This window comes from Drosophila virilis, chromosome 4 (genome assembly GCF_030788295.1).
Source record: "Drosophila virilis strain 15010-1051.87 chromosome 4, Dvir_AGI_RSII-ME, whole genome shotgun sequence".
Taxonomy (NCBI): Eukaryota; Metazoa; Arthropoda; class Insecta; order Diptera; family Drosophilidae; genus Drosophila; species Drosophila virilis.
In genome coordinates, this window is record NC_091546.1 from 3,224,581 (window position 1) to 3,248,291 (window position 23,711).

General features: G+C 40.2%; 5 protein-coding genes across 9 annotated transcripts; 3 read left to right on the top strand and 2 right to left on the bottom strand.

Annotated features, from left to right (window-relative positions):
* Nucleotides 1-120: 120 nt before the first annotated feature.
* Nucleotides 121-3,232, bottom strand: Hel25E (ATP-dependent RNA helicase 25E). Its single transcript, XM_002052875.4, has 8 exons — nucleotides 3,082-3,232; nucleotides 2,630-2,880; nucleotides 2,336-2,559; nucleotides 2,089-2,272; nucleotides 1,898-2,016; nucleotides 851-982; nucleotides 371-773; nucleotides 121-308 (listed from the first exon to the last, which is right to left on the bottom strand). Exons 2-8 carry the CDS (start codon nucleotides 2,826-2,828, stop codon nucleotides 295-297), a joined length of 1,275 nt encoding a protein of 424 aa, XP_002052911.1. The 5' UTR covers nucleotides 2,829-2,880; nucleotides 3,082-3,232; the 3' UTR covers nucleotides 121-294.
* Nucleotides 3,233-3,403: 171 nt separating this feature from the next.
* On the top strand, nucleotides 3,404-6,329 carry Lam (Lamin). Its single transcript, XM_002052874.4, has 5 exons — nucleotides 3,404-3,563; nucleotides 4,093-4,150; nucleotides 4,245-4,731; nucleotides 4,794-5,497; nucleotides 5,565-6,329. The coding sequence occupies exons 3-5, from the start codon at nucleotides 4,260-4,262 to the stop codon at nucleotides 6,258-6,260; spliced, it is 1,872 nt and encodes a 623-aa protein (XP_002052910.1). The 5' UTR covers nucleotides 3,404-3,563; nucleotides 4,093-4,150; nucleotides 4,245-4,259; the 3' UTR covers nucleotides 6,261-6,329.
* A 1,528-nt stretch (nucleotides 6,330-7,857) lies between these two features.
* Nucleotides 7,858-10,785, top strand: Oscillin (glucosamine-6-phosphate isomerase Oscillin). 5 transcript variants are annotated; one of them, XR_011416637.1, is made up of 6 exons: nucleotides 7,858-8,121; nucleotides 8,644-8,765; nucleotides 8,822-8,949; nucleotides 9,011-9,552; nucleotides 10,048-10,250; nucleotides 10,591-10,785. XR_011416637.1 is itself a non-coding variant. In XM_002052873.4 (6 exons), coding segments are annotated over exons 2-6 (828 nt in total). In that variant the 5' UTR covers nucleotides 7,873-8,186; nucleotides 8,644-8,667; the 3' UTR covers nucleotides 10,593-10,785. The 5 variants fall into 5 exon arrangements, 3 of the variants coding, with proteins under 3 accessions (XP_070065150.1, XP_002052909.2, XP_015028564.1); XR_011416636.1 differs by having other exon boundaries at nucleotides 7,867-8,186; XM_002052873.4 differs by lacking the exon at nucleotides 10,048-10,250 and adding an exon at nucleotides 9,797-9,854 and having other exon boundaries at nucleotides 7,873-8,186.
* On the bottom strand, nucleotides 10,691-11,976 carry LOC6628031 (uncharacterized). Its single transcript, XM_002052872.4, has one exon. The coding sequence runs from the start codon at nucleotides 11,814-11,816 to the stop codon at nucleotides 10,809-10,811; it is 1,008 nt and encodes a 335-aa protein (XP_002052908.1). The 5' UTR covers nucleotides 11,817-11,976; the 3' UTR covers nucleotides 10,691-10,808.
* An 845-nt stretch (nucleotides 11,977-12,821) lies between these two features.
* Nucleotides 12,822-13,978, top strand: LOC6628030 (uncharacterized). Its single transcript, XM_002052871.4, has 2 exons — nucleotides 12,822-13,070; nucleotides 13,129-13,978. Exon 2 carries the CDS (start codon nucleotides 13,210-13,212, stop codon nucleotides 13,780-13,782), a length of 573 nt encoding a protein of 190 aa, XP_002052907.1. The 5' UTR covers nucleotides 12,822-13,070; nucleotides 13,129-13,209; the 3' UTR covers nucleotides 13,783-13,978.
* The last annotated feature ends 9,733 nt before the right edge of the window (nucleotides 13,979-23,711 follow it).

Below are 23,711 nucleotides of genomic sequence, written 5' to 3' on the forward strand. Positions count from 1 at the left end.
TCTGAATGAAATCCGATTTAAGGGTTTCATGTTTAATGTGCCTTTTCGTGTAAGAGTAGAGTCTGTATGTCAGATAATGTCTTATGAATTAGTCAGTCTCTGCATATCATGTATTTAAAATTCATTTCTGAAGCAACCAAACAAATGCATTTATATTATTTTACATTAACACGTTGTTTGGATTGTATTTTATTAGTTATAAAGTAAATTTTATAAAAATTGGTATCTTTTGTTATATAGTTGCATTACTGTCTTATGCTGATCTTAAATGTTCTGATGTTCCACGCGCTATGACTAGCGTCCCTCAACTGTAAAATAAGGCATGAACGCTTATAACAACGAACAATTTAAAACTTAATTAAGCACTTACTGTATGTGGACAAATCAATTTCCTCTGGCAGCTCGCTAATGTTGACGTCGAAACGATCCTGTACTTCGTTAAGTATCTTAGCATCGTTCTCGTCGGAGACAAAGGTAATGGCCAGGCCTTTGGTACCAAAACGACCAGCACGTGCCACACGATGCAGATATGTATCCGAATCCTCGGGCATGTCATAGTTAAATACAATATTCACACGCTCAATGTCCATGCCGCGTCCAAAGAGATTTGTGGCAACCAGGATGCGCTTCTGGAAATCTTTGAATTGTTGATAACGATTCAAACGCTCATCCTGATTCATGCCGCGATGAATGCCAATGGCCGGAAAGTTTTGTTCGGTCAGCAGCTGCGCCAAGGCCACACAACGTTGCACAGACTTCACAAAGATGACAACCTAAAGCGAGAATATCGTTGAGTATACCATATAAAATAGATAGGTAGATTATGAAGTCAAAATTCTGAAGATATTACTTGATTAAACTCGAGCACATCGAGCAATTCGAACAGCTTCTTGTTCTTCTCGTTCTCCTTAAGATTGACATAGTGCTGCTGCAGGCCGTGCAGTGTCAGTTTGGCCTCATCATCGACGTACACCTCCATGGGCTATTGAAATATTGGAAATGGGTTTTGTTTGCATTTTAAGAGAAAAACAATTAAATTTGACATATGCAAATGGAAACTTAAGCTAGGGTACGCCTACAAATTCTACATACGGCCACGCTAAAAACCAACATCATCATCAACTAGTATGTATGTACGGGTATATTAATGTTGTTGTTTGCTGCCGCCACTGCTGCGCATCTGTAGCGTCTATCATCACCTCAAAGGCTGTGCGACAGGGTAGCTAGCGCTCCATGTGGACATCAGGCGTTTCGTGGGAAGTATCAGACTCATTTTCAGTATCGTTTGTGTGACTCCTGTTGATTTTTTTATATATATATATATATATATATATTTATATATATTTTTTTGTTGGTTGCATTTTTGGTTGCGATTTAAAATTTATTCTTTGTTATTTTTGGTAGTTTGACGTTTGTAGTTCGCGTTTAACCATTTAGAAAATGGTTTGAGTTTTATAGGCAAAAGTTTTGGTATATTTTATACGCACTTGGCGAGTTATCGTTTGCATTTCACGCGTTTAACCATTTGGAAAATGGTTTCTGATAGTTATGGACAAGGATTTTATATATGTTATGCGCTCATAGCGCCAGCACGGTTTGTATTTATGCGGTTAACCATTTAGAAAATGGTGTTTGGCAATCATAGACAAGAAATTGCTACGTTTAACCATTTACAAAGTTTGGTTAATATGACTGTGCTCGTAAACATTTACAATTGACGCGTTTTAACCAGTTACAAAATTGACTGATTTCAGGTATAAGGCAGAATGTGTGACAATTGTTTTTTGGTAGTATTTAGGTTGATTTGTATGACGTGCGTGCTTTCGCAATATATTATTATAGCTAGTGGTCGTAATAGTAGTAGTAGTAGTAGTAGAAGTGCGACGAAGATATTTACATCTTGCATAAACTTTTTGCAAACAGGACGAATCTCTTTGCTCAAAGTGGCGGAAAACATCATAACTTGTTTGCCATGTGGTGTGCTACGGAAAATCTCCTGCACGTCCCGACGCATATCTGTCAAAGAAAAATCATATACATATTGGCATAAACTTTCTGTGTTTTGAAAATATATTATAAGAAACCTACCCAGCTGCTCTAACATCTTGTCACATTCGTCCAGAACAAAGTGCTTCAAATGCTTCAGGTTGAGCTTCTTGTTGCGTATGAGTGCCAAAATACGTCCAGGTGTGCCAACAACAATGTGGGGTGTGCCGTTCTTTAGAGTCTCCTCGTCCTTTTGAATTGCCAGACCGCCGAAAAATACAGCCACCTGACCAGAACAAACGCAATTAAAGCAAACCCTAAGCATTGGGATAGGTTAAACTGTACATACCTTTACTGTGGGCATATACTTGGAGAAACGTTCGTACTCCTTGCTTATTTGGAATGCCAGTTCACGTGTATGGCACATGACCAGGACGTGGCAGGTGTTATTATCGGATGGCTCCAGCTGTTGCAGCGTGGCAAGCACAAAGACAGCCGTTTTGCCCATACCGGACTTGGCTTGGCACAGGATATCCATGCCGAGCACAGCCTGCGGTATGCATTCGTGCTGCACTGCAAGTGTTAAATTTACATACAAATTGTTAAAAAAAATCTTACAGGCACAACTGTACATTTTACATACCCTCGGATGGATGTTCAAAACCGCAGTCAACGATTGCACGCAATATTTCGGGCTTTAACAAAAAGTCACGGAAACCGGAACTGTGTATGGATACATAAGTACCCTTAACATCTTTCTTTGGTGCCTCCTGGTTCTCAACGGCAGTGGTCTCGTTCTGCTCCTCATCCTCGTAATCGAGAAGATCGTCATTATCGGCCATTTTTTCTTATTTCTCTGTGCGTTATATGCTTAGCGAGAACCGTTTTTTAATTCTGTGAAAAAAATGGCTCTTGTAAGTTACATGTGTCTGTATGTGCCGCAAATGCCGCGTTTTTATATGCCAAACCGGCATATGCGCTCCGCCATCTTGTTTTTCATTACACTGAATCACACAGCCGATTTACAAAATATTGCGAAACATTTTGTGCATGTTCTTAACTTCATAACTTTTAAGATATGGCAAATGCACTTACCTTTTGCACGTTGTCTTATTTATATTTTGCTAAGAGTAATAAATATTTGTCAGCTAGTTTAAAAAGTTACGCTGATATTGAAGTTCAATGATTGAACGTGACGTCGATAATGAGTGTAACTATCGTAATCGAAGTACCTTTTCGATAGACGCAGTTGTCATATATTCGATATTCAAGCATCATCAGTCAAAAAAGTTATAAAAGTCAATTAATTATAAAACAACGATTTAAAACTATATTTTCGAAGGCTTAAATTGTATTGCATTTGCAAGTTAAGGCGAATTTACCGATACCACTGTTTCATCATCATCAGTTGCAGAGTTGCATACGCAATTGACCGATAGTTACCATAGTTACGCGAAAATATCGATAGTGTCAGCGTCAGTCTACTCAACGGAGATTCACGTCGGCCGCGTTTTCTAAGGGCAATAAAACTTTTTGCCTTAGACTTGTGCAACATACAAATAAATATAAATATCCACGTAAGTTCTTTTAATTTTCGAAGTGTCGTTTTATGAACTACGTGTAGGCAGAGGTAGTAAAAAGTGCAAGTTTCCTAATTAATGTTTCCCTCTCAAAGTTGCCATTGCGCTTGCCCCCCTGCAGCTGCATCAAAATGCCGCTGTGAAAAGGCAAATTGTGAATTAAAAACGCCATATTGTGCAATTCCATGCAACAAAATTTGTGTGCAGCAGTTAAAAGCATTTTTACAACAAATACATTTGTTTGCATTTAATATATTTAACGAGCGTTATGCTGCCGCACCCGCGTATTTTTACCCCACGCCCATAAACAAAACGCCGCAAAAGTCACTCAATTGTTTTTTTTTTCGTTCGTTCGCTTTAGTACAGTCGCTTGAGTGGAAAAACTTGTTTTGTGCTCAAAGAGTGCAGTAGCAGCAGAGAAACTAGTTTCGCTTTCATTGCGCTCTTTTTTGTGTTCCGCTCGTATTTTGAGTGATTGTTTTCTTCTTATTTCTGATATTTCTGTTTCTGTTTGGAATTTTATCAGGCCAAAGCGAACGATTGCGCGCAAAAATATCTCGAGCTAAAAGCATAAGCATAATAAGGTGAGTTTAAAGTCTGCGTTAAGATTAATTTGCATAATATTTATGTGTGAACAAATTTTTAATTTTTCCATTACGTATATTTTTTGGGCACCAGCAAGTGACTGTAAAAATGTCGTCTAAATCTCGACGCGCTGGCACCGCGACGCCGCAGCCCGGCAGCACCTCGACCCCGCGCCCCCCATCATCTGGGCCGCAGCAACAGTCGACGTCGTCGCATTCGCAGTCGCAGCAACAGGCGAGCAGCCCGTTAAGCCCCACGCGCCATTCGCGCCTCGTCGAGAAGGTCGAGCTGCAGAATCTGAACGATCGTCTGGCCTGTTATATAGATCGTGTACGCAATCTGGAGACGGAGAACTCACGTCTCAGCATTGAGGTGCAAACGACACGTGACACCGTTACCAGAGAGACGACCAACATTAAGAATATCTATGAGACGGAACTGCTCGAAGCACGTCGCATGCTCGACGAATTGGCACGCGAACGTGCACGTCTAGAGATTGATACCAAGCGCCTGTGGGAAGAGAATGAGGAGCTGACCTCACGTCTGGATAAAAAGACCAAGGAATGCAGCGCTGCTGAGGGTGAGTTTACAAGCAACATAGCCATTAATCACAATAATCAACCCCTGCCTTTAATTCGCCAGCCAATGCCCGCATCTATGAGTCGCGTGCCAATGAGCTAAGCAATAAATATACCCAGGCCAATGCCGATCGCAAGAAGGCAGTTGATGATTTAAACGAGGCACTAAAAGAGCTAGATCGTCTGCGTAAGAATCTAGAGGACTCGCGCAAGAATCTCGAACAGGAGACACTTGCGCGTGTTGATCTCGAGAACAATATTCAGAGTTTGCGCGAGGAGCTCTCCCTGAAGGATCAAGTGCACGTCCAGGAGATAAACGAATCGCGTCGCATACGTCAAACCGAATACAGCGAAATCGATGGCCGTCTATCGTCTGAGTATGAGGCTAAGCTGCAGCAATCGCTGCACGAGCTGCGCAGCCAATACGAAGAGCAGATGCGTAGCAATCGCGAAGATATCGAATCCCTGTACGAGGCTAAGATACGTTCGCTGCAGGATGCAGCCTCACGCACGCACAATTCGTCGCACAAGTCTATTGAGGAGCTGCGCAATTCACGCATCCGCATCGATGGACTCAATGCTAAAATCAATGATCTGGAGTCAACCAATGCGGTGTTGAATGCCCGCATACGTGAGCTGGAACAGCAGCTAGACATTGATCGCGAGCGTCATGGCAATGATATTGCAATGCTCGAAAAGGAGCTGCTGCGCTTGCGCGAGGAAATGGCACATCAGCTGCAGGAGTATCAGGATTTGATGGATATCAAGGTGGGTTACAACTACAGAGGATCCGTTCACTAAAACCTAAACTTAATCCGTTTGTAACCATTCGTAGGTCTCTTTGGACTTGGAAATTGCTGCCTACGACAAGCTGTTGGTGGGCGAGGAGGCGCGTCTGAATATAACGCCCGCCAATTCGGCAACTGTACAATCGTTCAGTCAATCGTTGCGCAGCACCCGTGCCACGCCCTCACGTCGCACCCCATCGGGCGGACTGAAGCGGAAGCGTGCCGTTGTCGATGAGTCAGAGGATCGCAGCGTATCCGATTTTTATGTTTCTGCCAGTGCCAAGGGCAACATAGAAATCAAAGAGATCGATCCCGAGGGCAAATTTGTGAAGCTATACAACAAGGGCAACGACGAAGTCTCCATTGGCGGCTGGCAGTTGCAGCGTTCAATTAACGATTCTGGACCGGCGACAACCTACAAGTTCCATCGTTCGGTTAAAATCGAACCGAATGCCACGGTGACCGTTTGGTCATCCGACTCGAGGGCAACGCACGAGCCACCATCGAATATCGTGATGAAGCAACAAAAGTGGATTACGGGCGACAATACAAAGACGACTCTGTTGAATGGCGATGGTGAAACGGTCGCCAATTTGGAGCGCATCAAGCGCATTGTCTCCACACATGTGTCCTCCACACGTCTCAGCCGTCGGCGCAGTGTTAGCGCCGTTGATGGCAACGAGCAGCTGTACCATCAGCAGGGCGATCCCCAGCAGGCGGGCGAGAAATGCGCGATTATGTAATAGCAGCCGAGCATATAATAATACACAGCCAGACAAGCACACACAAACAACAACAAACAAAACAAACAACAACAACAAATAAACAAAACAAACAGACAGAAGTATATTATCAACTAAGTTATTATTTTTTGTGGCTACCCTAAGTAGTAAAAGAAAAAGAATAAGAAAAAAAAAAACGTAAACTAAACAAAACAGAAGCCAAGCAACTAATTTATTCAATTGTAAAACTTGCAGAACAATTTCATGTCTCTATTCTTCCACATGTTTAATATATAATTTCTGTGCTTTACCTAAGATTCCCCCAACCCACCCAACTCACCCGCCCACAACATTTCCTTTGTGTTTATCGAAAAAAATGACAATTAATTTACGTTACATGTTCGAATTCAGATTTCTTTTTTAGATTGAAAAAGCAAACCCCAAAAGCCCACCCCCTCGTACAATCTTAATTTAACAATAAGCAAGTTTTGTAAACTTTATTTGGTATATTTAATTATGTTGCTTAATTACACATATACCACATAGAATTTACAAAATAAACAATATTCAACTCTATTATTTTTTGTACTTGTGCATTCAAGTGCTTTGCAAATGCTGAGTTGACAGCATTTTCGATGCATTTGGAGCTAATTCTTCATTTAAATATAAATATACTTATAAATATATATAGTTTTATAAGCAGAAAATTAAACATACTACGACAAGCTCATGTTAAAACTAATTAAACGATAATAAAATCAATAAAAAACAGAAAAATGTAACAACATATATTGTTGAGCTTCCTACCGCCCCGGCCCCCCTTTACATACTACACACACATGTACATTATTTATATGTAAAGTATTTGTTTTTGTACGAGCGGAGCATAAAATACAGTTCTATATAACAGAAGAGCACACTCATAAATAGCTATGTATGTATGTGAGGAAAGCCTGCAATATATTTTTAAAATGAGTCGAAATTTCGTAGGCGAACTCTCCCTTCGTTGGTGTTCGTTAGATTGTTTTTGTAGGTTCTGGGCCGCTGAACCGGTTTTCTTGTTTTCTGTGTGCAACAAAATCAGCTCAACGTGGGTGTGGCCACGACACAACTATTCATTAAAAACAAATAAAGAGCCTAACTATTAAATTTTAAACTTAAGCCTATATGTAACTGATATATAAATAAAAATGTTTCATAAAAACGTTTGCACTCAATGTTATACGATTTGCGGTCCAAGCTGCTGTGCAAACTAACCAGACTTATTGTAGGGCATATATAAAACTTTTGCCTAGCTGCGTGCTTCTCGTTTCGTGTTGAGTTATTTTTGGATATTTGTGTGTTTTGTATGTATGCATGTGACTGGATATTGACTCAAATATGCTCACTATCTGGCAACGCCAATAAGTCAAGCCACTCAAAGAAAAAAATAAAAAAGAGTACCGCACAGCGTTGTTGCTCACTAATGTACTCACTCATTTTGACAGCGTCAAGTTCATTCAACTATTGTTGCTGCATATTAAGCGCCGCTATTTAAATGTGTTCTTGTCTCTTTTTCGTTTAGTTGTCGGCAGCTAAACTGACGCTGCAACAGATAAATGCGTAGAGTTGTGTGGCACCCCTTGGAGTTTATAGCGGCTCGCAAACAACGCGACGCGATAAGGCCGGTCAGAAAGTATCTCAAGGTTATGTTGTTTGAATTGCAGCTTCGCGTATTCTCTTTATCGCTAAGAGCGCGTATAAGCAAGAGCTATTCGCGATTATTATTGTATATAAATTGTCAGCCAAATTGAAGCGGCACCCACAGCTTGTTCGCCAGTCTCGTCAGCGATTCGAACGCTCCAGGTGCGCTCGCTATTTGTTCAGCCAACTGCGATAGACAGTGCGTGCCTTTGTTTATTGTTAAATTCAATTTTTTATGAAACTATATTCATTAGCCTTGCTCAGGTGAGTGGACGTGAGCTGCTTGACGACCGTCAAGTGTCCTCCATGGAAATTCAAGTGCAAATGTCTGTTTCTCTCTCTCTCACTCACTCACTCATGAACTCACTCACTCATTCTTCATAATTGAGAACGAAAGTGAATACAGTGGGCGTTCGATAAATAAAGCTGATCTGTGCTTGTGAATGAGAAAACTGAGTCGTAAAAAGATAAATGCCCCCCAACAAAGAACTCGTTATATCATTGAAATGAAACAAATAATATTATTAAATGCGAATTAATTATACCAATAACTGCTTCGAGTGCCCACTGTATCGATGCTCAAAATAAGTCAAAGAACAGTTTACCAACAAAAATTCATAAATATCTCACCTACTTAAAATGTACATGCCTCAGCTAATCTTATCCACAATCAGAATTCATACAACAAATCAAACACTTAATTTATACTCCAAATTTTCAGTACTAAATAATAAAAGTAGAAAAAATGCGTTTGATTATCTTGGAAACAAGCGAATCGGTTGGGAATTGGGCGGCCAAGTATGTGGTCAAGCGGATCAATGATTTCAAGCCGGGACCCGATAGGTGAGTCTTATCAACATGATCAAGTTTAATATAATCTCTCTCTTTAAATCCTACAGATACTTTGTGCTGGGCCTGCCCACGGGTAGCACACCTTTGGGCATGTACAGAGCCCTGATTGAGTTCTACAAACAGGGCAAGGTCTCCTTTCGGTACGTGAAGACCTTCAATATGGATGAGTATGTGGGTAAGTGTCGGGGATTTGTGCTTATCAAGTTATATAGAGAGCTAAAGCATGCACTTTGCAGGTCTGCCGCGTGATCATCCCGAGAGCTATCACTATTTTATGTGGCACAATTTCTTCAAACACATCGATATTGAGCCCGCGAATGTGCATATATTGGATGGAAATGCGCCCGATTTGGTTGCCGAGTGCAAACAGTTTGAGGAGCTGATCAAGGAAGCTGGCGGCGTAGAGCTATTCATTGGCGGCATTGGACCCGATGGCCATATAGCCTTCAATGAGCCCGGCTCATCGTTGGTCTCGCGCACACGTGTCAAGACGCTGGCACAGGATACGCTGGAGGCGAATGCTCGTTTCTTTGATAATGACATTAATAAAGTGCCCAAACAGGCGCTCACTGTGGGCGTCGGCACCGTCATGGATTCAAATGAGGTCATGATCCTGATTACCGGCGCCCACAAGGCCTTCGCTCTCTATAAGGCCATCGAGGAGGGCGTCAATCATATGTGGACTGTCAGCGCATTCCAGCAGCATGCAAATACTTTGATGATCTGCGATGAAGACGCGACACTGGAGCTGCGCGTAAAGACGGTTAAATACTTCCAGGTATGCGCAAAGCAACTGCAATTGTAGCTAGTTGACATTCGATTGGGCTGCTGGATATAATTAGGATACACACGGGATATATACGTAGCTTGCCAAGGTGTTGGTTCTGTTAGATTAAGCTTATTATGCATACTAATCCAATAGCTGCTGTTGCTTCCCTTAACTTGGTTTACTTGGTTAGTCTTATGGCTGAGGATATATGATGCTAATGTCTGGCTGCCATATGTTTTTCATAATTTCACAGGGCATACTAAGAGATACAAATGCCGATGCCTCCCAGGAGGGTTACACAAACTTCGAATGTAATGTATAACCAAAACGGTTGGGCCTATTTTTTCTAAGAGAATATTTTATAATTAATGACAGCTTAAAGGAAATTTTTGCTAGAACTCTATAGCTCGTTGGATTAGTAATGGGCCAGAGTCCAGTAATAAATGCAAAGCTTTTTGTTTTAGTACTTAAGTTGTTTAAAATTGTAATACAGCATATTTTCAGACTGTTCAAGCAAATGAATCTAAAGACTGTTTAAAAGAAACTCTAATGAAAAATATTGGAACTCAAGAAATGTTTCAGAAACTGTGAGGGAGGACTTTCAAGAGCTAAACAAAGGGATGCAATAAATAAGAAGAATAAATACAAAGTAAATAAGAACGCATCCAGGACATGCTTATGCCCTTGCAGAAACTATAAAGAAATGGGTAACTTTTTAAAGAAGACATATGGTAAACTGTTAGCCGGTTAGATTCCTGATTAGCTTTGTGGGATTCGCTTTCTATAAAATAAATAATGCTTATTACTCTAGATGCTTAGATACTTTGTTGCTTTGTAATTTATCAAAAAACCTTATATGCTTTTAAGAATTCCAGAGAATAATTTAAGATTCAATTTGTTAAAAGATGATAGCTTAGAAATCTTGCCAAATTTATGATTAGAATCGATAGAAACCTAAGAGAAAAACAAAGGATAGGCCGCAGTTTGGAATATAAATCGATTGTATAAAGTATAATTAATCAGAAAAAAACACGTTTCTTCTTGCAGAGCCTTATGGGTGTACATTCCCAGCTGATAGAGGAGCAAAAGACAGCGAAATCCTAGAATTGGCGTGCCTCGATCGATTTGGAATCGACCAGGAACAATAATAACAATTAATTTTGTAAAGTGTTATGCATTTTAATTTTTATACAAACTACTTATGTTAATGCTTACAAATATATTTTTACATATATAAAAAGAGAGGATGAGAGTGGGAGACTGATCTAACAACAGCCACGCCCCATTATCTGCTTGTCCGTGTAGACGAACTCCTCGTGATCCTCAATCAGACGAAACAGCTGCTTGGCATAGTATATGGAACGCACGGACTCCTCCAATATGAGCTGATGATTCTGTACGGCGCGACGCACCTGTTCGTGCAGAAACATCGCCTCTAAACGCTTGGCACGCTGCGTCAGCTGGCAGGCCTCGTTGTTGCGCAGACGCAGCTCAGCGTCGCTCAGGTGACAATTCACGGCGGGCTGATGGCGTGCAGCGCTCCGATGATAGCTGCATATCTCACCGATGACACCGGCGTTCATATTGAATATGCCCTCGGCGGCGTTGATGACGCTCTGGCATACCGCGGGCGTGTGGATCATCTCACGCTTCAGATTCTCACGTATCATTTGCTGGAGCACAATGTGTCTGGCCACTGTCATGTAGCCGCGACGTATGTTCCGCCGGCCAAGCTTCGAGCGCATCGGCTTAAAGTATAACACCTGTGTGCCCCAGACCTGGCCGCGCACACTGGGCGTGCATTTGCGGCGACGTCGCGTCTCCCGGAACAGCTGCCGCTTGACCCGCTGCAGGCTGGCGCTTTGCGCACTGAGACGCTCCGGCTGCAGGCAAAGATCCACCTGCTGCCACAGCTCCTGGCGGCTGGCCAGCGATGTGTTGGGCGCCCAGTGCAGCTTGTGGGCCAGTCCATTGATGATATACAGCTGACGGATGCACTCGTTGAGAAAGCTGCGCTTGGTGGGACTCTGATAATTGGGCGGATTGTTGATGATAAAATGATCCCTCTTATAGACCACACAATAGCCACTGTCGCCGTCCAACATGCCGGAATATTGATACACAACCAGCTGCTGATCCGAATAGTCGATGGGCGAATTGAATATAAACAGTTTACTCTGTGCGTCCAACGGTGCGCGGAACATCAACAGCTGCGTTGTCTTCTGGTCCATGGCCAACGGGCGTTCAGAAACGAGTGCTGCATTTGGCGACATGTTAGCCGGCTTTTATATCCCTGGATATACCATATATCCACGCACAGGTAGGATTGCCGCAGCTCAATGTCAATTGACCTGCCAACTTGATGCACACGTGTGCATGTCCCGACTTGCTTGGTTAGGTAACAAACAATTGAGGTTAGGTACACGATTTGTAATAAGCATCAAATATTTCGGTCGAATACTATGTTCGAAATCAACTGTACAATTCACTTGCTCAAATCCTTGACGAAATTGTGAACATTTCAACAGTACAGTATGGAATCGCCACACGTGCGCTGGACCCAACTTGTAGGTTAGGTACGTGCTTTTGAGGTTAGGTAACGACATTTTGAATATGCATTTGAGATTAGCATAGAATTTGCTCAAAATCAACTTAAATATTCTCTCAAGTACTTGACGAAATTATTAGTGTGCGCATTACACATATAATTTCACACTTGCGCATTTTTTAAGTTATTATTAAATATTAACTTGACCAATTTCTTGAGGCTTTTGTAAATTTGTATGAATTAGATATTTTAAAAGTGCACCTGCCCTTTTTCTATCTTGCAGGTTAGACACAACCTTTTGAGGTTAGATTAATAAACGCTTGTAAGAGTTTATGGCCTGGCTACAGTTTTAAGTAGCCTAAGCTCTTGACATTAGATATAATTTAATAAAAATGTTATATATATGTTTAAATTACACACGTGGGCTTTTCCCAACTTTTAGGTTAGATACGAACATTGTAGATGCAGTAATGTTTGTAAACGTGAAAGTTGTGCAAAATTTAAGCGAAATCAGTTTGACTGCTTAGATGCTTACATTTTTGATAACATTTTAATGGGATTGTTAGCTTAACTTAAAGTGCAGAAATGTATCTAACCTCACTTTTAGGTTAAATACGAACCAAAGTGAATATTTTAAATATGCGCTTTAAGAAATGTTCTTAAAAATCAACAAGTCAAAAATTTATGGACTCAGCAGGCGTGTGAATAAATCTATGTGAAAAGTTGCTAATATGTAGTACTCTAGAGCTTTGTGGCAAACATACATATATTTGAATTTCTAGTTAAATATCATAAAAATAGCGCAACGAATTCACGTCTTCTGAGAAATTGCCGAAACCGAGAAGTCAAAAGGGAAAACTTACTTATTAGCTCTGCGGCAACCCTAGACTATAAGAAGCCTGAAATATTTATTATTGTTATTTCAGATACTTAGGGGTTTTTGAAAACGTTCTCTAATCCGGCACCAGGTGTTCCCAAAGTAGGTAACCGATAACTACCTGCTCGACCCACCAAAGTTTATAATCTATTTTGTCCAGCATATAGCCTATATCGTATATATATTCGAGGCGCAGATTGGCTGCAGCTGTCAGTGATAATTGAGCTGGTAAGGCACCAAGATGGGCAATGTACTGGAAGCGAATGTATCCTGCGATAGGCCAGTGGCAGTGGTCCAACCCATGCCAGCCGTGAGCAGCAGCAGCCCAGCTGAAGATACATCAGCGACGGAACAGGAGGAAGGGGAGGAGGAGTCATATCCCAAGGCAAATGTGACGTTGCATTTGTTTCATTATCGCCAGCAAATGGCACTGAAGGACCATCATGTGGTAAAGTGGGCCACCTCGAAGCTGCTGCTCACCGAGGAGCTGCTCAAGCAGCAGGAGTCGCAGCTGCCGCGCCCACACGCCCTGCTGGACGATGATGCAGCCTGGGCCGAAAGCCAATTGGCCCTGTTAACGGACGACGAGGAGGATGCCAACGATGAGAATATGGAGCCCATGGAGCAGCAGGGACTGGGCAATGAACTGAACAATCTCATGAAATACAGACTAAAGCTCCGCGACACCATTGTCCAGGTGGCCCAGGAGAAGATGCGCAAGCGTGAGAAGACAAAGCTGAAGCGTTTGAAACGCCGCACACTCATCTCCTCGAAGAAGCCCAGCAACAAGGACAAGCATCGACAGGCCTATTGAGTCAAGCGGGTTGACAGCCTCATTAATTATAGTTGATTTGAAATTAATCGTTCTGTACATATACTTATATACGTAATAGCCATACATCTATTCGAATAGTTCTAGCTGATATGCCTATTTGTAATTGTATTTATTTTGTTTAATCTTAATATTTTTATGGCAATTTAAAATCGTTCACCTGACTTCAATTACAACTTTAATTCAACTGTCTTTTTTTTGTGGCAATTGCAAAGTTCAATGAGCTCCGGGGTCGTGTCCCAGGACGACCGCGTAACCCTTATTGCATAATTAATCACCTCAATTGGCGACCGCAAATACTAATTGCCGATTCCCGATTGAATCCTGGCCGCAGCTCCAGTTTCAGTTCGGGACGAGATCAAAGACCTTTTGATGCCAGATTGTCTTACATTAAGTGCCAAATCAAGTTGGCATTTAATTAAGGTAAACCTTTTTTTGACCCCTCGAATAATTTGGCATTTAAATCTCGAAACTTAATTTTTAATCGAAATTCATGTCAAAATTGTACCCCTAAATATCTCACATGACTTGGGTCAAAACTTCCCATCCTCATAGCTCGGTCAAAACTCAACCGATTTTTACGTGGTTTGGCTTTTTACCCATCATTTGGCATTTAAAACAATATGGCATTTAAATCTGGCAACGTAATTTTTTATCGAAAGTCATGTTAAAATTGTACCCCTAAATATCTCATATGACATGGGTCAAAATTTCCCAGCCTCATAGCTCGGTCAAAACTCAGCCGATTTTCACCTGGTTTGGTTATTTACCCATCGTTTGGCACTTAAAACAACTTGGCATTTAAATCTGGCAACGTAATTTTTCATCGAAATTCATGTCAAAATTGTACCCCTAAATATCTCACATGACATGGGTCAAAATTTCCCAGCCTCATAACTCGGTCAAAACTCAACCGATTTTCACGTGGTTTGTTTTTTTACCCATTGTTTGGCATTTAAAACAATTTGGCATTTAAATCTGGCAACGAAATTTTTCATCGAAATTCATGTTAAAATTGTACCCCTAAATATCTCACATGACATGGGTCAAAACTTCCCATCCTCATAGCGCGGTCAAAACTCAACCGATTTTCACGTGGTTTGGCTTTTTACCCATCATTTGGCATTTAAAACAATATGGCATTTAAATCTGGCAACGTAATTTTTTATCGCAATTCATGTCAAAATTGTACCCCTAAATATCTCACATGACATGGGTCAAAACTTCCCAGCCTCATAACTCGGTCAAAACTCAACCGATTTTCACGTGGTTTGGTTTTTTACCCATCGTTTGGCATTTAAAATAATTTGGCATTTAAATCTGGCAACGTAATTTTTCATCGAAATTCATGTTAAAATTGTACCCCTAAATATCTCACATGACATGAGTCAAAACTTCCCATCCTCATAGCTCGGTCAAAACTCAACCGATTTTCACGTGGTTTGGCTTTTTACCCATCATTTGGCATTTAAAATAATTTGGCATTTAAATCTGGCAACGTAAATTTTCATCGAAATTCATGTCAAAATTGTACCCCTAAATATCTCACATGACATGGGTCAAAATTTCCCAGCCTTATAACTCGGTCAAAACTCAACCGATTTTCACGTGGTTTGGCTTTTTAACCATCATTTGGCATTTAAAACAATTTGGCATTTAAATCTGGCAACGTAATTTTTCATCGAAATTCATGACAAAATTGTACCCCTAAATATCTCACATGACATGGGTCAAAATTTCCCAGCCTCATAACTCGGTCAAAACTCAACCGATTTTCACGTGGTTTGGTTTTTTACCCATCGTTTGGCATTTAAAACAATTTGGCATTTAAATCTGGCAACGTAATTTTTCATCGAAATTCATGTTAAAATTGTACCCCTAAATATCTCACATGACATGGGTCAAAACTTCCCATCCTCATAGCTCGGGCAAAACTCAACCGATTTTCACGTGGTTTGGCTTTTTACCCATCATTTGGCATTTAAAACAATATGGCATTTAAATCTGGCAACGTAATTTTTCATCGAAATTCATGTCAAAATTGTACCCCTAAATGTCTCACATGACATGGGTCAAAACTTCCCAGCCTCATAACTCGGTCAAAACTCAGCCGATTTTCACCTGGTTTGGCTTTTTACCCATCGTTTGGCATTTAAAACAATATGGCATTTAAATCTGGCAACGTAATTTTTCATCGAAATTCATATCAAAATTGTACCCCAAAATATCTCATATGACATGTGTCAAAACTTCCCAGCCTCATAACTCGGTCAAAACTCAGCCGATTTTCACGTGGTTTGTTTTTTTACCCATCGTTTGGCATTTAAAACAATATGGCATTTAAATCTGGCAACGTAATTTTTCATCGAAATTCATGTCAAAATTGTACCCCTAAATGTCTCACATGACATGGGTCAAAACTTCCCAGCCTCATAACTCGGTCAAAACTCAGCCGATTTTCACCTGGTTTGGTTTTTTACCCATCGTTTGGCATTTAAAACAATATGGCATTTAAATCTGGCAACGTAATTTTTCATCGAAATTCATGTCAAAATTGTCCCCTAAATGTCTCACATGACATGGGTCAAAACTTCCCAGCCTCATAACTCGGTCAAAACTCAGCCGATTTTCACCTGGTTTGGCTTTTTACCCATCGTTTGGCATTTAAAACAATATGGCATTTAAATCTGGCAACGTAATTTTTCATCGAAATTCATGTTAAAATTGTACCCCAAAATATCTCATATGACATGTGTCAAAACTTCCCAGCCTCATAACTCGGTCAAAACTCAGCCGATTTTCACGTGGTTTGTTTTTTTGCCCATCGTTTGGCATTTAAAACAATATGGCATTTAAATCTGGCAACGTAATTTTTCATCGAAATTCATGTCAAAATTGTACCCCTAAATATCTCACATGACATGGGTCAAAATTTCCCAGCCTCATAACTCGGTCAAAACTCAACCGATTTTCACGTGGTTTGTTTTTTTACCCATTGTTTGGCATTTAAAACAATTTGGCATTTAAATCTGGCAACGAAATTTTTCATCGAAATTCATGTTAAAATTGTACCCCTAAATATCTCACATGACATGGGTCAAAACTTCCCATCCTCATAGCGCGGTCAAAACTCAACCGATTTTCACGTGGTTTGGCTTTTTACCCATCATTTGGCATTTAAAACAATATGGCATTTAAATCTGGCAACGTAATTTTTTATCGCAATTCATGTCAAAATTGTACCCCTAAATATCTCACATGACATGGGTCAAAACTTCCCAGCCTCATAACTCGGTCAAAACTCAACCGATTTTCACGTGGTTTGGTTTTTTACCCATCGTTTGGCATTTAAAATAATTTGGCATTTAAATCTGGCAACGTAATTTTTCATCGAAATTCATGTTAAAATTGTACCCCTAAATATCTCACATGACATGAGTCAAAACTTCCCATCCTCATAGCTCGGTCAAAACTCAACCGATTTTCACGTGGTTTGGCTTTTTACCCATCATTTGGCATTTAAAATAATTTGGCATTTAAATCTGGCAACGTAAATTTTCATCGAAATTCATGTCAAAATTGTACCCCTAAATATCTCACATGACATGGGTCAAAATTTCCCAGCCTTATAACTCGGTCAAAACTCAACCGATTTTCACGTGGTTTGGCTTTTTAACCATCATTTGGCATTTAAAACAATTTGGCATTTAAATCTGGCAACGTAATTTTTCATCGAAATTCATGACAAAATTGTACCCCTAAATATCTCACATGACATGGGTCAAAATTTCCCAGCCTCATAACTCGGTCAAAACTCAACCGATTTTCACGTGGTTTGGTTTTTTACCCATCGTTTGGCATTTAAAACAATTTGGCATTTAAATCTGGCAACGTAATTTTTCATCGAAATTCATGTTAAAATTGTACCCCTAAATATCTCACATGACATGGGTCAAAACTTCCCATCCTCATAGCTCGGGCAAAACTCAACCGATTTTCACGTGGTTTGGCTTTTTACCCATCATTTGGCATTTAAAACAATATGGCATTTAAATCTGGCAACGTAATTTTTCATCGAAATTCATGTCAAAATTGTACCCCTAAATGTCTCACATGACATGGGTCAAAACTTCCCAGCCTCATAACTCGGTCAAAACTCAGCCGATTTTCACCTGGTTTGGCTTTTTACCCATCGTTTGGCATTTAAAACAATATGGCATTTAAATCTGGCAACGTAATTTTTCATCGAAATTCATATCAAAATTGTACCCCAAAATATCTCATATGACATGTGTCAAAACTTCCCAGCCTCATAACTCGGTCAAAACTCAGCCGATTTTCACGTGGTTTGTTTTTTTACCCATCGTTTGGCATTTAAAACAATATGGCATTTAAATCTGGCAACGTAATTTTTCATCGAAATTCATGTCAAAATTGTACCCCTAAATGTCTCACATGACATGGGTCAAAACTTCCCAGCCTCATAACTCGGTCAAAACTCAGCCGATTTTCACCTGGTTTGGTTTTTTACCCATCGTTTGGCATTTAAAACAATATGGCATTTAAATCTGGCAACGTAATTTTTCATCGAAATTCATGTCAAAATTGTCCCCTAAATGTCTCACATGACATGGGTCAAAACTTCCCAGCCTCATAACTCGGTCAAAACTCAGCCGATTTTCACCTGGTTTGGCTTTTTACCCATCGTTTGGCATTTAAAACAATATGGCATTTAAATCTGGCAACGTAATTTTTCATCGAAATTCATGTTAAAATTGTACCCCAAAATATCTCATATGACATGTGTCAAAACTTCCCAGCCTCATAACTCGGTCAAAACTCAGCCGATTTTCACGTGGTTTGTTTTTTTGCCCATCGTTTGGCATTTAAAACAATATGGCATTTAAATCTGGCAACGTAATTTTTTATCGAAATTCATGTCAAAATTGTACCCCTAAATGTCTCACATGACATGGGTCAAAACTTCCCAGCCTCATAACTCGGTCAAAACTCAGCCGATTTTCACCTGGTTTGGCTTTTTACCCATCGTTTGGCATTTAAAACAATATGGCATTTAAATCTGGCAACGTAATTTTTCATCGAAATTCATGTCAAAATTGTACCCCAAAATATCTCATATGACATGTGTCAAAACTTCCCAGCCTCATAACTCGGTCAAAACTCAGCCGATTTTCACGTGGTTTGTTTTTTTACCCATCGTTTGGCATTTAAAACAATATGGCATTTAAATCTGGCAACGTAATTTTTCATCGAAATTCATGACAAAATTGTACCCCTAAATATCTCACATGACATGGGTCAAAATTTCCCAGCCTCATAACTCGGTCAAAACTCAACCGATTTTCACGTGGTTTGGTTTTTTACCCATCGTTTGGCATTTAAAACAATTTGGCATTTAAATCTGGCAACGTAATTTTTCATCGAAATTCATGTTAAAATTGTACCCCTAAATATCTCACATGACATGGGTCAAAACTTCCCATCCTCATAGCTCGGGCAAAACTCAACCGATTTTCACGTGGTTTGGCTTTTTACCCATCATTTGGCATTTAAAACAATATGGCATTTAAATCTGGCAACGTAATTTTTCATCGAAATTCATGTCAAAATTGTACCCCTAAATGTCTCACATGACATGGGTCAAAACTTCCCAGCCTCATAACTCGGTCAAAACTCAGCCGATTTTCACCTGGTTTGGCTTTTTACCCATCGTTTGGCATTTAAAACAATATGGCATTTAAATCTGGCAACGTAATTTTTCATCGAAATTCATATCAAAATTGTACCCCAAAATATCTCATATGACATGTGTCAAAACTTCCCAGCCTCATAACTCGGTCAAAACTCAGCCGATTTTCACGTGGTTTGTTTTTTTACCCATCGTTTGGCATTTAAAACAATATGGCATTTAAATCTGGCAACGTAATTTTTCATCGAAATTCATGTCAAAATTGTACCCCTAAATGTCTCACATGACATGGGTCAAAACTTCCCAGCCTCATAACTCGGTCAAAACTCAGCCGATTTTCACCTGGTTTGGTTTTTTACCCATCGTTTGGCATTTAAAACAATATGGCATTTAAATCTGGCAACGTAATTTTTCATCGAAATTCATGTCAAAATTGTCCCCTAAATGTCTCACATGACATGGGTCAAAACTTCCCAGCCTCATAACTCGGTCAAAACTCAGCCGATTTTCACCTGGTTTGGCTTTTTACCCATCGTTTGGCATTTAAAACAATATGGCATTTAAATCTGGCAACGTAATTTTTCATCGAAATTCATGTTAAAATTTGTTAAAATAGTGACAATAAGCTGTTAAGCTTCTTTATAATCTGGCAACATTGTATCAGCATAGTACTCATTCTGTAATTGAGTACTTGTTCAGATTTTTGTACTCATGCTTTGAAGTTTCCATTAAACATTTAACCGAACCACTACGTGTGTTTTCTTTATGTGCATCTTAGGCACACTAGAAATTTCCCAACATTGGTTATGGGCCCAGGTCTCGTTGTTTTCGGTTAAATAAGTACACAAAGTGTCTATGGTTTTGAAAGCTTCCTTTTGTTAAATTTTTAAAAAGTTTATTTCGTGCGAAGAATAACGTGGTGAAATTGTCAAAATGAACATGTCGCATCAAATAGAAAAACTTGGTGAGGACAATTATGACGTATGGCATATGGCCATGAAAAGTGTCTTGGTGGTGGCGGACCTATGGAATGTTGTGTGTGGAAAATATGTTAAGCCAGAAGGAAATGGTGAGGATATCGAAAAATGGGTTAGTGTCGACCAAAAAGCGATGGCTTACATAATTTTAAATCTGAAGCCAACACAGTTGATGCATATCAAGTCATGCCCAACATCTGCAGCTGTATGGAAAAAACTAAAGGAAATTCATGTCTCAGTTGGACCGATTAGGAAGGTCCAATTATATCAAAAATTAATACGTTTCAATATGCAGCAGGGTGACGATGTAGTCGCATATGTCAATTCATTTGTTGAGACAATTGAAAAGTTGGCAGAATTAGACATCAAACTCAATGACGAGTTGCAGGTCATCATGTTTTTGAGCAGTCTACCAGACACATGGGAAAATTTTGTAATAGCGATTGAGACACGCGATGAGCTGCCCAAATTCGAAGTCGTCAAGGTTAAAATGTTAGAAGAGGCCACGCGAAAGCAAGAAAGAGCTAGCAGAGACGGCATAGGGACACCAGAAGCAGTGTATACACACAAACATAATGGACCGCGGGACAACAACAGTGTCGAAAGCAAAGGCAGAAAGAATAGCAGTAAGCAGCCATTCCGAGGCAAATGTTTTAATTGCGAAAAAGAAGGGCATCGAGCGAGCGATTGCCGAAATAAAAAGAAGGATGATAAAAAGAGCCAAAAGGACGAAAAGTCTCTATGCTTAATGCACACGTGTGTCAAGGAGAAGCAAAAGAGTTTTTGGTGCGTTGACAGTGGTGCAACATCGCACATGTGCTGCGACCGCAGCATGTTCCTTACGTATGCTGATAAAAAGACGTCGATAATGTTGGCCGCAAATAAGTTTATCGATTCACCCGGCAGTGGCAGTGTTGAGTTGCACTGCAATAGAATAAAATTAAAGCTGCAAAATGTTTTATATGTCCCTGACTTAAGCATGAATTTTTTATCAGTAAGTGCTGCAGCAAAGTTTGAGAATTCTACCATATTTGAAGGGAAAATTGCGCTGATAAAAGACAAAGAAGGCAACGAGATAATAAGGGCAAGACACGAAAATGGTTTGTATGTTTACAAACATAGTCTTGATCAGGTTCATATGCTAAATAGTTCTGATTCATCTTCCATAAAATGGCACAATAGATTTGGCCACCTGAATTTTAAGGATTTGAAATTGCTTAATGATAAGCAACTGGTGCGTGGTATGAAAGTTGAAAATGTACAATTAGAAATAAATTGCGATACATGTAATAAAGCAAAAATTTGTGCATTGCCATTCCCACAGAAAGCGAATCGTGTCTCAAAGCAAGTACTGGACTTAGTACATACAGACGTATGTGGTCCGATGAATGTTAAGTCGCTTGCAGGCAATCGATATTTCGTAACTTTTATTGATGACTACTCACGCAAAATATTTGTTTACCTTATGCACTCAAAAAGCCAAGTTTTTGAAAAGTTTAAAATGTTTAAAACTTTTGTAGAATGCCAAACAGGAAATAAAATAAAGGCTGTGCGCAGCGACAATGGAACAGAGTATGTGAATAAGCAATTCACTGAATTTTTGATCGAGTGCGGTATAAAGAGGCAATTAACAGTTCCTTACACTCCGCAGCAAAATGGTGTGGCCGAACGTGCTAATCGGACCATCGTTGAAATGGCAAAAAGTCTTCTAATTCATTCAAAGCTTGAAGAATTTTTGTGGGCAGAGGCTGTTGCAACAGCAGTTTATTTGCGCAACAGATGTCCCACAAAAGCATTAGATGGAAGCACACCATTTGAGGTATGGAAGGATCGCAAGCCATCAGTACAGCACTTGAGAGTATTTGGCTCGCGGGCATTTGCACTCGACAAAGTCAGAAAAAGCAAGTTCCAAGCAAAGGGCAAGGAGTACATTTTTGTTGGTTACTCCTTTACAGCAAAGGCGTATCGCCTATATGATCGCGAGAAGCGAACAGTTATTGAAAGAAGGGATGTCAAATTCATTGAAGGTGAGTTTGACATAGCAACAACTGATGCATGCAGTATTTCAGACAGAAACACCTTCACGACGTACATTATCCCGTTTGAGTCAAATCATGAGGTTGCAAAAAACCACCCAGAGCAACCTGCCGAGGTGCAAGAGTACAACAGTGACTCAAATGAAGAAGAAGAGGAGGATTTTGTGAGCGCAAGCGATCCAGGAGAAGATGGCAACGATGACGACAATGACCAAGTAGCGCTGCCACAAGTTGAAGCTGTAGTAAAACATGGGCGTGGCAGGCCAAAAATTATACGTACAGGTCAGCCAGGCAGGCCCAGAAAGCAGTACCAATTGATCAATAGTCTTAATCAGATTGAAGACATTGAAACTCCGCAGTCAGTTGCAGAAGCATTACATGGCCAAAATGCGCAGGATTGGGAAAAGTCTATGCAAATAGAGTACGACGCTTTACAAGCAAATGAGACATGGTCAGTGTGTGAGCTACCTCCTGGACAAAAGGCCATTGGTTCAAAATGGGTTTACCGAATCAAGAGAGATAAAGATGGTAATATTGAAAAATTTAAGTCTCGACTAGTTGCACAAGGTTGTGGTCAACAATTTGGTGTCAATTACTGGGAAACGTTTTCTCCCGTAATTCGATATGAAACCATTCGCATGTTATTCGCAATAGCTGCCGAAAAAGAGCTGTATATGCATCAAGTCGACATTTCAAACGCATACTTAAATAGTAAGCTTAATGAAACTGTGTACATGAAACAGCCGCCGAATTTTATTGACAAGCAGCATCCAAATAAAGTCCTCAAACTAGAAAAGGCACTTTACGGGCTTAAACAATCCGGACGAGTTTGGAACAATACGCTCGATGAGGTATTGAGAGGCATGGATTTTAAAAGATGCAAAAATGAAGCATGCTTATACGTCAAGCAAAAGCAACAACAATTCAGCTACATCGCTGTCTACGTCGACGATTTAATCATAGTGTGTCCCAGCGAAGAAGACATAGCCGTGATTAAGAAGAAGATTGCATCAAATTTTAAAATGCACGATGGAGGCCCCATTAGCTATTTCCTAGGCATGGAAATCCAACGCGACGGCGATCGAGGTTCCGTTTCGCTGTGCCAGAAGACGCACATTCAAGGCCTATTGGACAAGTATGGCATGAGCAATTGCCGTCCAGTAAGCACACCTCTTGACCCAGGTTTTC